Source organism: Polistes canadensis, unplaced genomic scaffold (assembly GCF_001313835.1).
Source record: "Polistes canadensis isolate GaletaPanama2010 unplaced genomic scaffold, ASM131383v1 scaffold_2, whole genome shotgun sequence".
NCBI lineage: Eukaryota > Metazoa > Arthropoda > Insecta > Hymenoptera > Vespidae > Polistes > Polistes canadensis.
This window is the reverse complement of record NW_014569549.1, coordinates 311,632-324,723: the sequence shown is the minus strand read 5'-3', so window position 1 is coordinate 324,723 and position 13,092 is coordinate 311,632. Positions and strand designations below refer to the sequence as shown.

At 36.1% G+C, this 13,092-nt stretch overlaps 2 protein-coding genes across 2 annotated transcripts; both read left to right on the top strand.

The window, feature by feature from the left end:
• The first annotated feature begins 5,089 nt into the window (after positions 1 to 5,089).
• On the top strand, positions 5,090 to 7,739 carry LOC106784646. The gene is made up of 3 exons (XM_014744426.1): positions 5,090 to 5,352; positions 5,537 to 5,712; positions 7,339 to 7,739. Exons 1-3 carry the CDS (start codon positions 5,090 to 5,092, stop codon positions 7,737 to 7,739), a joined length of 840 nt encoding a protein of 279 aa, XP_014599912.1.
• A 4,339-nt stretch (positions 7,740 to 12,078) lies between these two features.
• LOC106784641 lies at positions 12,079 to 12,963 on the top strand. Its single transcript, XM_014744413.1, has 2 exons — positions 12,079 to 12,583; positions 12,671 to 12,963. Exons 1-2 carry the CDS (start codon positions 12,079 to 12,081, stop codon positions 12,961 to 12,963), a joined length of 798 nt encoding a protein of 265 aa, XP_014599899.1.
• The last annotated feature ends 129 nt before the right edge of the window (positions 12,964 to 13,092 follow it).

The following is a 13,092-nucleotide window of genomic DNA, read 5'->3' as shown; positions in this document are numbered from 1 at the left end:
TCTCTCTCTCTCTCTCTCTCTCGCATTTTTTTTCTCTTTCATTCTTCCTTCTACTCCTCTTTTTTTTTTTCTTTCTCTCTTTCTTACCCCCTCCTCCTTCACCCCTTTTTCCCCCCAATCTTCTTTCTTTTATTTATTTCTTTCCACGGACGTATTAAAGTCCACCCGTGTTCAGGTTACGGACAAAAACTATTATACTTGAACGATAGGTATGCGCGGCTTAGTAAGCGTTTTCTAGGACAGCACGACGAATAGCACTATGAGAAACGGTCGTTAGCCTTTTATATATGCGAAACAACAAACTGGTCAATTTATTGGCTCAAACTAATCGACTTTCCGAGAAATTGTCTTTCTTTTCTAACGAAATGTATATAGAAAGAAAATTTATGACAGATTCTATTAGGTTACGCATCGTAGATGCATACATAGGTGGGTATTTATTAAATCTCGTATAAAAATACAAAAAGAGGTAAATTATAAAAAATAGATCGACATCAACGTTCTTGATTTGTTTTATCCAATTGGGTGAATACAAAATTCGTGAATTTGTTGTATTATAAATTGCATATAAATGGAAAAATAAATTTTGGAAAATATTAATATTATACTATTGTTATATATCCTAATATAATAATATATTATTATCATATTACTCGTTGGAGAATATGAAAAACGAAAGTACGATATTACAGCATTGCAAGTTTCTTTGGAATTTACTCGACCGAATAATCCATCCGAGCTTAGCACGATTACGACAAATACGGTCAGGAGCGTGTTTTTCTTGAAACGGTGAACGTTTTAGAAAAGGGAAAGGGTCGTCTTTTTCTTCTTCTTCTTCTTCTTCTTCTTCCACGTTGTCGTACTGAATATCGATCGAATCGAGTAGGAAGAGTCGTCGTTTTCTTGGCGTGCAACGAACGCGGCACCAAATGAAAAAGGTGAATGTCACGCCTCGTTACGTTTTCTTCTTCTTCTTCTTATTCTTCTTATTCTTCTTCGCCGGATGGATGGATCGTGCGAAGGAAGGAAGGACTTACGAGAAAAAAGAGACACTGGAATTACTTCGAAAGCAAGAGGAGTGAGTAAGTAGCAAATAGTTACTTTCATTCGCAGCGAATCTTCACGGATCGCGGATTCCCGTGTTGCTGCTGCTGCTGACTACTAACTCTTGCTGTTGTTTCATTATTTCGTTTTGAGTTTCTTGAGAAATCTTCCATTCGTTTTATAAACCTACTTGGTTAGTTGTAATCATTGGGTCGCGTGTAAGTAAAATCGACGAAAAAATAAACCGAAAGAAAATCAAACGTGATATATGAAATATGAATAGGATCACGAGAAACGGTATAATAATTCATTTTTTCAAATTGTTAGTCATTTCACAATGAAGACGAATGAATACACCGAGGCACCTTTATTCGTGTTTTCTCCTTTACCGAGAGTTCCTTTCAACGATTTTTGCTATGCACACGTTCATATTCATTACTCGAGTAAAGTCATAAAGTTCACGAAACTAAGAAAGAAACATACTTTTTACATTGTATCATAAGTCACGATTCATTTTCACAAGTAAAGTAATTCAATCGGTGTGTGTTGATTCTCTGACAATGAGTTATTAGATTTTCCAATATTTATGCTTACATACGTGTAAACGTTAATATATATTTTCGTATATACACACATGGGTTTTATTTAATTTGAATAAAAATACTTACCGGTAGGTATATTTGTTTGCTTTCTTTTCGTTACGACCGAATTCCCCGGATTAAATCGGTCAAACCGATTCACGAAAACGTACGGGGAAAGTCGTTTGATTTCCCAATTACCGTTTTCTTCAAATAAAATATTATATATATATAAATATATGATGATGAGATAATGACGTTCATTAAGAAAAAAATATCTGACACGATTGATCTGAATTCGGTTAGAACTAATATAATAAATATAGAAACGTGTCTTTTGCACATTAAATTTTAAGAATAATACTTTTCAATAAATTTTGTTTGCGTTTTTTTTTTGTATCAACGTCTCGAAAACGACCGAGACACCTTTCTCGGACACCTTGAACTTAACCGAGGCTACACAAGGCTTTCGAAACGTCGTCGTTGACGACGATCTTCGGCCCAGACCGTTACCTCTTCCGTAACTTTCAACGTTGGTTGCTGCGAAGGAGGTAAAGTAAGAGCTCGGATGTCGTTCTGAACGGGGACCTTGCATTTTCAACGTGTTTCAATTTAATTGATGTCAACACGGCTAATTGTTCCTTCACCGGGTTAATGTCTAATTGCTTTTTTCAAACTGCTATTTCTTTTTTATCATATCTTATTTTACATTTAAACTGTATTAAATTTTTATCAAAACATTTTATCGTATTTCTCTTCTTTTTCTTTTTCTTATTTACCACCTATACTCAAACTTATTACTTCCAAAATTCTTATACGATTTTATTGTACTATTATTATTATTATTATTAATAAAAAAATAGAAGAAGAAGACTTCTATGAGAAATTTATCGGGCTCGACCCAATGCAAATTAAATATAAGTGGAAAACTTTCGTAAAAAAATCGAGAGGAAAATTAATTCCATCGTATCGATTACTTTCTAAAAGAAAAACCCCTATTTTAGAGTTGTAATGTACGTTTCAAACGAGGTCTCCCCCGGCCTCACCCTTCCCTCCACCCAGATGTTAACATTTAAACGCGTAATAATCGCAAATTCGTGGAAAGTGGAGGATAACGTTCGTCCGACACTAATGATTACCTCTACGCATGATGTGTGTTACGGCAAAATCTCCGGGAGAAAAGTGAGCCTAAAGTGAGATCGTTAATTGCTTTTCACGATCGCCGGGAAACGAGAAACGTTTTCTTCTTTCTCTTCGAACCTCCGATCCTTTGATATTTTTTTGTTCCCCCTCGATCTTCGAGAACAAATTTCGATGATATCAAAATTTTGGAATTCTCGAATTTCTCGTGGGTTCAACATTTTGAAATGACGAAAAATGCGAAGGAAAGGAAAAAAAAGAGAGTAGGGTAAGGAGAGAGAGGAAAGGAAAGGGGCGGGGGGGCAGGAGGGAGGAGACCGGTGTCGTGAGAGCAAGTGAATGAACCTCTAAGTGTGTAAGTTCGTGTCACGAGTAAGAGAGACGGAAAGCAAATCGGAGATGAAAAGCGAGAAGGAAAGAAAAAGAAAAAGAATGAGAGAAAGAGAGAGAGAGAGAGATAGAGAGAGAAAGACCGAATCGAACACCCAATGCTTGACCCAGTTGTAAATAGGTGACTGGCCTCGTTACCCGTGTAATATCTCGCATCCATCATCTTCCAAAGAATCTTTCGTTGTAGAAACGACACTATCTGAGACAATTAACTAATATCATAAGCTCGTTACCCCGTATTGGAGACAAACGATTTGATTTAATTGAATAAAAAAATTAATATATATATATATATATATTTTCACATAACGTTTTTCTTATATTTTATTCGATAGATTACACGTTATGAAGAAATTAACGATTGGAATTTATTGGAAATTGGAAGGTATATCGTCATAATCGATAAATATTTTTCTCGGGAATGTCCGAAAGGGTTGGGAAATTTGTTATTGCGATTCGAACGGAACAAAATAGACGTATGAATCAATCTCGTATTTGTGATAAATTAAAAAAAAAAAAAATAATCGTAGATTTGTTTCTACGATTAAAACGATATAAGAATAATAAGATTGATTAATATGAATATATGTATGTAATAAAATCGTATAGGAATATACTATATGTTATCAAAATAATTCCAAATGAACGAGTTGGTCCGTTAAAATCCGTGTGAAAGATCGCACGGGAGCATCATAGCTCGTTTGCGTCTAAGTCGAATCATCGAGATTGTCCTCGTATCGTTGAATAAAACATCGAAGTAGGTAAGTGTCCCGGTATATCAGTGGGAAAATAGCCGGATGAATAGAAATACGACTTTTATTTTTTTTTTTTCGCATTTACGTAGAGATATCAAGATGAACACGCATGGGGAGGAGAGAAGGGAGGGGGAGAGAGAAATATTTGTAAAAAGACATACACATATATGTATATATACAAATGTGAGTGTGTGTGTGTGTGTAAACAATATCCTGCAAATAATTTCTGTACAACGTTCAATTACAAAAGAAATGAAAAAGAAAGAAAAATTGTCTTCCTTATAATTTTTTCCATAGAAATCCTATAGAAATATATAATTCTAGAAAATAATAATAATAATAATAATAATAATAATAAAAGAAAGAGAGAGAAAAAAAAATGATGCTCGGAGCCGGCAATAACGCGTGTGTGGCACATTTCGGATCTCTTTTCCCCCCCCCCTCCCTCCACCACTTTCAACGTCAGCAGCACGTTGCGATGAAAAAGAGAGAGAGAGAGAAAGAGAGCTTGCCAAAAGTAAGGATAGAAGATAGGGTATTAGAGTTTGATGGTAGTGGAAGGATCGAAAGATCCTCAGAGGTGAGGATCGGGTTGTAGTGGTGATGGTGATGTGATGGTGGTGTTGGTGTGGTGGGGGATCGACGAAAGAATCATGTTGCATCGGTTGGAATTGAGGGAAAAGGAAGGAAGGAGGCAAAAGGAGGCAAGATCGGGTGGGGAGAAAGGGGAGGAAGTGAGAGAGCGTGTATTCGAGAATGAAAGAGAGAGAGAGAGAGAGATAAAGAGAGAGAAAGAGAGGAAGGCTTAACTCCTGATGGCCCGAACGAACCGTGGGCTCCACGGATTCTTCTCCCCTTTCGTGTGCGATACTTCGGTATAAAAGCAAAGGAACCTCTTTTAGACGTAACACACGAGACAGAATCTGCGTTACTTGAAGATACATTATTCGTTCTCTTAAACGTTCATCGTCAAGGAAATTGGACTGACAGGAAGGAAGGAAGGATTAAGAATAAGAAGAAGAAGAAGAAGAAAATACTAATAGGATTTTTCTTTAAATTAGACGGAATTTAAAGGGAAAGTTCCGTCCCCTTCCAATCCCCTGCCGAAATCGAGTTGGTTCGATAGGAAGGAAACTCGATAGAGAGAGAGAGAGAGAGAGAACAAAAAAAAGAACGATGACAATGAAAAAATCAGTGACGATATTGTGCCTTATTTCGATGGCGTGCCTGAATACGGCACTGCCAACTAGCGAGAAAAGTAACGGAAGTGAGAACGATTTAATGGCTACGATATACAACGATTGTCTCAAAAAAGAATCAATCAGTTGTATAAAATACAAGGTTTTCGCATACGTTGATAAAATGTTGGCGGACAAGGATGACATCACGTTGTCCGATGGAATCACCGTTGTTAAAACTTCCAACGCCGAGGAAGGAGCACCTAGGTCTGTTCGAAGTATCATCATCGTGATCGTCATCATATTATATTATCATATCGTGACATTTTTGTTTTAATTTAAATGAAATATTTAATTATCAAGTGGCCAAACAAAAATAGAATATTTATCGAGTTCGACGAACTCGAGTAACGTTCGATCATTAACCGTTATCGTTTTCTTTCATTCGCAGATCTATCGAATCTACGGATCTGGATACTCTCCTATTCGACAGACTCGGCAGGTTCCTGAGGACTCATTCTGTCAAGGTTGACTTAAAAGGTACCGATATTTTGGGCGTCATAGAATCTGCTGGCCGTAGTCTCGAAGATTACAGTGACAATACTGTCGAGGGTCGTGGTAAAAAAAGTGAGTAAATAAAATCATTATCCAACGTATTTCATTTCATTTGATTTCATTTATTTAATATCTATAAACGAGTTAAACGAGATCTAACGCGCGTTCTCTTTCTATTTCTCTCTTTTGCTTCTTATTTTAATATTTTTTCTTTTTTTGTTTTTCTTTTCACGTGATATTTATAATTCAGACAACGTTAAATCACACAGTCTTGAGAGAAACATTAATCTTTTTAAGTTTATTTGAATATTATTATCGTATTTACAATTCAAATGAAATGATCTATAATAAGAATAATAATCCACCCATTAAGATAATATTCAATTATCCTTTTATTATTCGTAAGAATCCTGTGGTTGGAACGGGATAACCGGTGTCAGCTGTATTACGCGAATATCTTATATTAGCTTCCCTCTTTGTCTTGTGTTCATGCGATTCGAAAGATCCAAGAGGAAAGGAGGGAGTTGTTTGATGCCGGTCACAGACGTTGACCCACTGAGAAACTGGTTCCGTTTCCCCTTCAGGCAACTCTATGTAATAAATATATATATATATATATATAGAAAGAGAGAAGGGGGATTAGGAATCGATTGGGGGATCGATTGTAAGCAAGAAGATGCGATCGAGAGGGAGAAGAAAACATTTTTGACATACTTTTTTCCTTCCGCGTAGTATTTCATCTTCATCTCTTTTGAGATTTTCTTTTTTTTTTCTTTTAAATTTTTTAATTACGATATTTCTTAGAGGAATTCACTCGAAGTTAGGAGAAACGTGGCGACCTTGATTCGTTATGAACTTTGACCGGCAACTTACAAACCGTATTATATAGTAGAGACCATGATTTCTATCTGTTCTTTACCAAAGACTAGAAAAGATAAGATCGTTAGGGACCGTGAGAGAGCATTCTCATTCGTGCAAAGGAAGTTACTTAAAACCAACCATTGATGTTTACGACTTTAGTTTATTCTCGTCCGAATAACAGTATTTGCAATCTAGTTGATGATCACCTGATGGAGCCGATTACACGTGAAAATAGTAGGACGATAAACTAGAGTTCGGAAAGTAGGCTTTAGACGAATAATAAGCTTTTTAAGATGATCATTGGGGTACCGTTTTTTTGATGATAACCGAATTAAATTTATCATACTCTACTATGGACTTGAATATATTTTCCAATTATCCTATAGTTGAATTTTAATCAATCGATAATAAGTTTAATATAAATATCTCTTACCGTTTAGTTTTTTTTTGAAATTGTTACAAATCAATTTTCCATTGATTCGAGAAAATCAAAGATTCGCGTATTAGTTTATTAAAACATATTCATGAATTATGTCAAATCTGACAATGTTTCTATTAATTAATCAATATGTAATTTGATTATATAAATTATCGTTATAAACAAATCTAATTCAAATAATGTATATTTACGCGTTGCAAATGAACTTAAATCACTTTCAAAATAAACGATCCGTACAATCGGAAGTTCGATTAAATCGATTAGCCGATAAATTTATTCGATTGATATCTAAATAAATAATTAACAAAAATTGAAGTATTAGACTTATTGTATCCTATAAATTGAAAACGTTTTATTTCATTAAACGATAATATAATAATAATGTTTATTTCACACAGGGAAAGCACAGAAAATCCTTGGACCGATTCTCATGGCAATGGCGTTCAAAGCCGCAGCATTGTTGCCACTTGCATTAGGTGCAATTGCATTGATAGCAGGCAAAGCACTTTTGGTTGGCAAAATAGCACTCGTTATTTCGGCTATAATTGGATTGAAGAAATTATTGAGTTCTCAGCAGAAACACGTGACGTATGAAGTAGTTGCACATCCCCATCACAGCAGCAGCCATGTTGTTAGTCACGACGATGGTGGACACGGTGGATATGGTGGTGGTGGTGGTGGAGCTGGTGACTATGGTGGTTACTCTGGTGGCAGTGGTCATGGATGGGCCAGAAGTCTTCCACAAGATGCACATGAAATTGCCTATCGTGCTCATCAATCACAACAATCTCATGCTTGATACTGATATCGTACAAAAAAACACCCTCCTACCAATTTTTTTCTTATCCCACCCCCTCCACTCTCCCGCCTTCTTTTCTTCTTCTCGTCGTTACTTTATTCCTAATACTTTTTCAGGGATTCTTCATTTTTTCGTTACGCGAACTTTTGTTTTTTTTTGCCATTATTGTTCCCTTTTCCTTTCCTTTAATTTATCTTACCCGATCTACTCTTACTTCTATTTTATTTAATTATTATTTTCTTTTGTTTTTTTTTTCTTTCATTCCCCTATTCTTATTTTTATTCTTCTTAATTTGATCCTATCTTTTATTTTTCTTCTTTCTCGGATTCTTTCTCTTCTAAACTTTTTCATGGGGGATCTCGTTAAATGAATTTACGAAAACGGAACGAACGTTAACGTTAAATACGAAGATCATAAAATGAAAAAGAGAGAGAGAGAGAGAATCTCTTCTATCTTGTCCTACAATATCTTTCTTTCTTTCTTACCTTTCTATCTTATTTTCTTTTTTTTTTTTTTTTCCATATCTTCCTCCAACGTTTTATGCGTACTGTTCGCTACACTGTTCGGTAACCAGTATCGCCGTGAAATACTCGTTGTTACATGTAATATGTGTAAGTTTTAGACACGAAGATTGTTATTTATTATTATTAATATTATTATTATTATTATTATTATTCGTTAATTGTATTATTAATGTCAGAAAAGAAACAAAAAAAGAAAAATATTTATTTATCTATACGATTGTTCTCGATAATGATGATAATTGATATAAATGTGATGATAACATTATGATGATTAAGAATTACGATGATTCTTTCTTTTGTAATAAAAAAAGAACAAAAAAACAAAAAATAAGAAAAAAGAAAACCAAAAAACCAGAACAAAATTACACGCTTATTCTCGGAAAAAAACGAACAACAAGTATTTAAATGAGGGGTGAGGATGATGGTGAGGGTGAGGGTGAGGGGGGGAGGTTTAAGGAAGAATCGTAATTACTAGATGCAGACGATTGTCCGGTATTTGCAGGAATGATCGACTATACTTCGAGAAGCACCACTATTTATACGAACACCGTTTGTATTTTCGAGGTCACGTGGAGGCAGCCAACGATTGTGCAGGAAATTCCAATTGAATGCACTTGCCAACACATTTCCCATAAGATTTTTTTTTTCTCCCTTCTTTTTCAATCTTACAATTAGAGAATTTTCAGGAATAACCAAGTAGGATAGATAGGTGGGTAGGTAGGTAGGTAGGTATGCGATCGATTATGTTTCATTATTAAAATGAATCTGTGCTACGGTGTCGAGTGTTCACTTTTGTATACAATGGAATTGAAATAGGAAATTAGTTTCATCCTTTGTATGTAATGTACGATTATGGCAGAATCGTTTTGCATTTAGTTATTCGTACTATATAATAAGAGAGAGAGAGAGAGAGAGAAAAGAAAAAAGAATTTCTCTCGAGTCGTTATTTGATTTCCAAAAAAAAAAAAGAAAAGGAAAAACGATCGATGAAAGAAAGTAAGAAAGGAGAAAAGAAAAAAAGGTGGTTTTATAAGATGAAAGAAAAATTTTTGACTCGTTGTGTGGTAGTTCCTTTAATTATTAAAAATTGACGTGTCGTGTGTCGTGCATTTAAAAAAAAAAAGAAAAAAAGAATATTAAATCAACTAACCCGACCTAAATAGGAATCGAACGGTAACATCCGATAGGTTTAATTTTGATCAGAAAAATTATACGGGTGTTCGCGAAAGACGGTATAAAAGATAGAAGAAGAAGAAGAATAAGATGATGATGATGATGATGAACAGAAAAATAGAATAAAAAGAAAGAAGAATAAGAAGAAAAAAAAATATATTTATACTCGCTTTCGCCAAGCGAAACAGGAGAGATCGTTTTCACGCAATAGCATTTGAGAAATCGATAATACGACGAAATCCTGTTAGCGATATCCGTGAAGTAAAGAGGAGAAACAGGTAAGATAATGTAGACCTTGATCTCTTATTTCCATGCCGAAAATTATACAGCATCCATTCGAGTGAAATATACATATATGTATATGTATATGTATATGTATATGTATATGTATATGTATACCAAGAATGTTTTTGATGTTACAACGTGAGTCCGTGAACTCGACTATTAACTCTCGAGCATTATTTTCTTTTCTCCTCTTACCACACTGATCAACTGTGTGTGTGTGTATGTATCTTCGTTTACGTGCGTTGTGCGTTTTCACTTGACGCGACCTAGTTTTACAAACTCGCATGTTCGCTCGCGCGCATCACAACAGAACGGAGACACGGATCTGTGAGGGAGGAAGTTCAACGAAAAGAGATGGATTTAAGTATCCTCGAAAGAACCGTGACGAAATTCCGCATATACATATATACACACATTATATATATGTATATGTGCATATTTAGATTCTTCGGATATGTGTATGTGTGTGTGTGTACATGCGAGTTGTTAATTAACGCTAAGGCTCCTTTGAGAAAACACATTGAAAATTTCTCTGGACAATTTATTACCGCCCCCTCCTCCCCCCTGCCCACCCCACCATTCATTCGGCATCCTCTTTCCGCATATTTGTCTACTTTTCGCACAACGAACTTCCTTTTTTCCTTAGTAGATCCGCGTTTTAAAGTCAGGCAACAGTTTATCAAATTTTCTGGTTGCATGCACGAATGCGATAGTTAACGAGCATGACAAAGCGTTTTCTCTACGCGAGGGGGATTTTTGTTTCTTTTTTGTTTGTTTGTTTGTATCCGAGCGCGTGCATGTTTTTCTTCTTCTTTTTTTCTTTTTTATATTCAACGAGATAAACTCGTTGAATATTTTTTCTTCAATTAATTCAATTTTATTTCTTTCTAGGATATATATTTATAATATTTCAAAACAGGTTAGAAAATAATATTAACCGATTGAAATCGAAATCGAAATCGAATGGGAAAACATCCGTGTCAGGGATCGAGAAACTACTATCTCATGGATAAATACTAACATTAAAATGAATCCCCGGGAATAGAAAGAAGTCTACTTTCATCAGTAGAGAGATGCTGCACATTTATTTATTTATTTATCTTTATTTATCCGTCGTGGGGGAAGGGGAGGACGTGAGCGGGAGCGAGAACGAAGGGAAAAAAAGGAATACGGATCTCCGGTACTCTCTAAAACAGATTCTACTACAGTCAACAGCTTCCCTCCTTTCGTTTTCGTTCCCTTTCGACGAATCGGAACAAATAGAAAAATTGTGAAAAATAGGGTTTGGCGAATACGACGCCGGTGGGTGGAGTTATTGTCGACCAGTCGCAAAGTCCGATTCAAATACGAATGGAAAAAAAGAAGAATAGAATGATCCATAAGGTAGGAGTTTACGAGCCGTTCAAGCCGGTCGGCTTTTAAACCGAGTAGAAGTGAATAGAAGAGGATCGGTTTAATCGTGCGTGCTAAAGTAAAGACTAGAACGTATAATATGGTGGTGGTGGTGGGGATTGAGGGGGGAGTTTATGGAGGATATTGAACATTCTCTTGACCAGAATTACTCCTCTCTGTTCAATATCCTCACTCCTCAACCCTCTGTGATCGTTGGTTCGTTAGAGCATCATAAGAATCGTGTTCCGGTGCAACGAGCAAACCATAAAAATGGTATTGCGTTAGATGGTGGTAAAGATGGTCGTCTCTCTGTCTGTCTGTCTGTTGTACGGGTTTAGAATTGAAAAAGTGGGGGGAATATAACCGAGTACGGAGGTACACCTGAACCAGATATATAGAGCTAGGGCAGGGCTTCCGTTACGTACAGTCCACGTAGTGTGTGCTCTCAAGATACACGCATCCCGGTGCGATAGTCGAAGTAAACCGGTAAAGCTTCTTTCTTATTTCCTCTCCTCTCTGTGCTAACCGAGAGACCAAGTTTCAAGAGAGTCATTTGCAAGGCGTTACCGACAACGGAATAAACAACTAAGTAGCAGTGGGTGGGAGAAATAGTGGGGTCAAGAAGATAAAAACATAAGACTCGCGAGAGGATCAGATTATTTTCTTATTCGACACCGTGCTGCGGTCGGAAATATCGGCGACTAACGAAAAGCGGAAACAGTGGAGCAAGGGTACGAATTTCATTAATTTACACACATTAAAACGTCATTGTCGTCTTTTTTTTATTTTTTTTTTTTTTAAGTAATTATTTCTTTTAATTTTGAGAGATAATAGATCGAACAGAGAAGTATATCCAACGAATTGATTTGAGTCTTGTATTATTTAAGTATAACAATATTTTACAACTCGAGTTTGTTGAGAATAGTTTTGATCGTTGCAGATAATACCAAAAGAGTCGATAGAAAATGAAAGACATTGTACAAAGTCGAGTTGTCCTCCTATCCTCTATTGGTATCCTCCTGTTAGCCACGAACATGGCAAGGTCGGTCGAGGCAAACCCAACGTCCAATTCAATCGAGGATGATACGGCTAGGTCTAGCATGAACAGCTTCTTCAACGAGATTCGTTACGTTTATCAGATTTACAAAGAGTGTTCGGGTGAAGACGCCGATATCAGTCCTTGCTTGAAATTGAGGTTACTTTCAGCAATGGATAGGGTTTCGAGGAGCGCCCAACTCGACGTTGCCGATGGCGTTACCTTTTTAAGGGAAGGTCCGGTGAAAAATGATGACGAAGAAGTACCGAAATCTTTGAAAGAAATCGAAGCTAATTTGCCGAGAGCTTTGGATGACAAAGAAGATGCACTTAACGGGATGATCTTTGACAGGATCGTCAAGTTTATCAAAAGTCATACGTTGAAACTTAAATTAACCGACATTGAGGAACTTCAACGTAGTTTCAGCGAGGAAGGTAATATATATATCTATGTGTAATAATATAATTGTTTCGTTATTTATATATTTTCACACAATACGATATTATTTTTTATCATCACAGGTAGAAGGAAAAAGAATAAGATGGGTGGATTAATGGCGATACCTTTGTTGATCGGTGGAACTCTTGTACCATTGGCTCTCGGTGCTCTTGCACTTTTGGCTGGCAAAGCATTGATCGTCAGTAAATTGGCCCTAGTCTTGGCATCGATCATCGGTTTGAAGAAACTCGTATCTGGTGGAGGCGAACACGGACACGAGGTTGTTCAAGTTGCTGCTGGAGGACACGGATCTAGTGGTTGGGCGAGGTCGAGTCATGAACTTGCATATCCTGCATACAAACCATCATCGATATAAATTTAGTCCCCCTGACCGACGTTAATTTTAAATCGTAAAATTACTTTCTAATCTTCCTCATTTTCTTAATATTTAACTTCCAACACATCTCTCTCATTTCTATTATACTTTTTTTTTTTTTTTTTTTTT

What these genes read in the sequence shown, in the direction of transcription:
- LOC106784641 (XM_014744413.1), top strand. Translation starts at nt 12,079, where the DNA reads ATGAAAGACATTGTACAAAGTCGAGTTGTCCTCCTATCCTCTATTGGT. An exon ending in ACGTAGTTTCAGCGAGGAAG is followed by an intron (nt 12,584 to 12,670) that starts GTAATATATATA and finishes TTATCATCACAG; the next exon opens with GTAGAAGGAAAAAGAATAAG.
- LOC106784646 (XM_014744426.1), top strand. Translation starts at nt 5,090, where the DNA reads ATGAAAAAATCAGTGACGATATTGTGCCTTATTTCGATGGCGTGCCTG. An exon ending in GCCGAGGAAGGAGCACCTAG is followed by an intron (nt 5,353 to 5,536) that starts GTCTGTTCGAAG and finishes TTTCATTCGCAG; the next exon opens with ATCTATCGAATCTACGGATC. An exon ending in CGAGGGTCGTGGTAAAAAAA is followed by an intron (nt 5,713 to 7,338) that starts GTGAGTAAATAA and finishes TATTTCACACAG; the next exon opens with GGAAAGCACAGAAAATCCTT.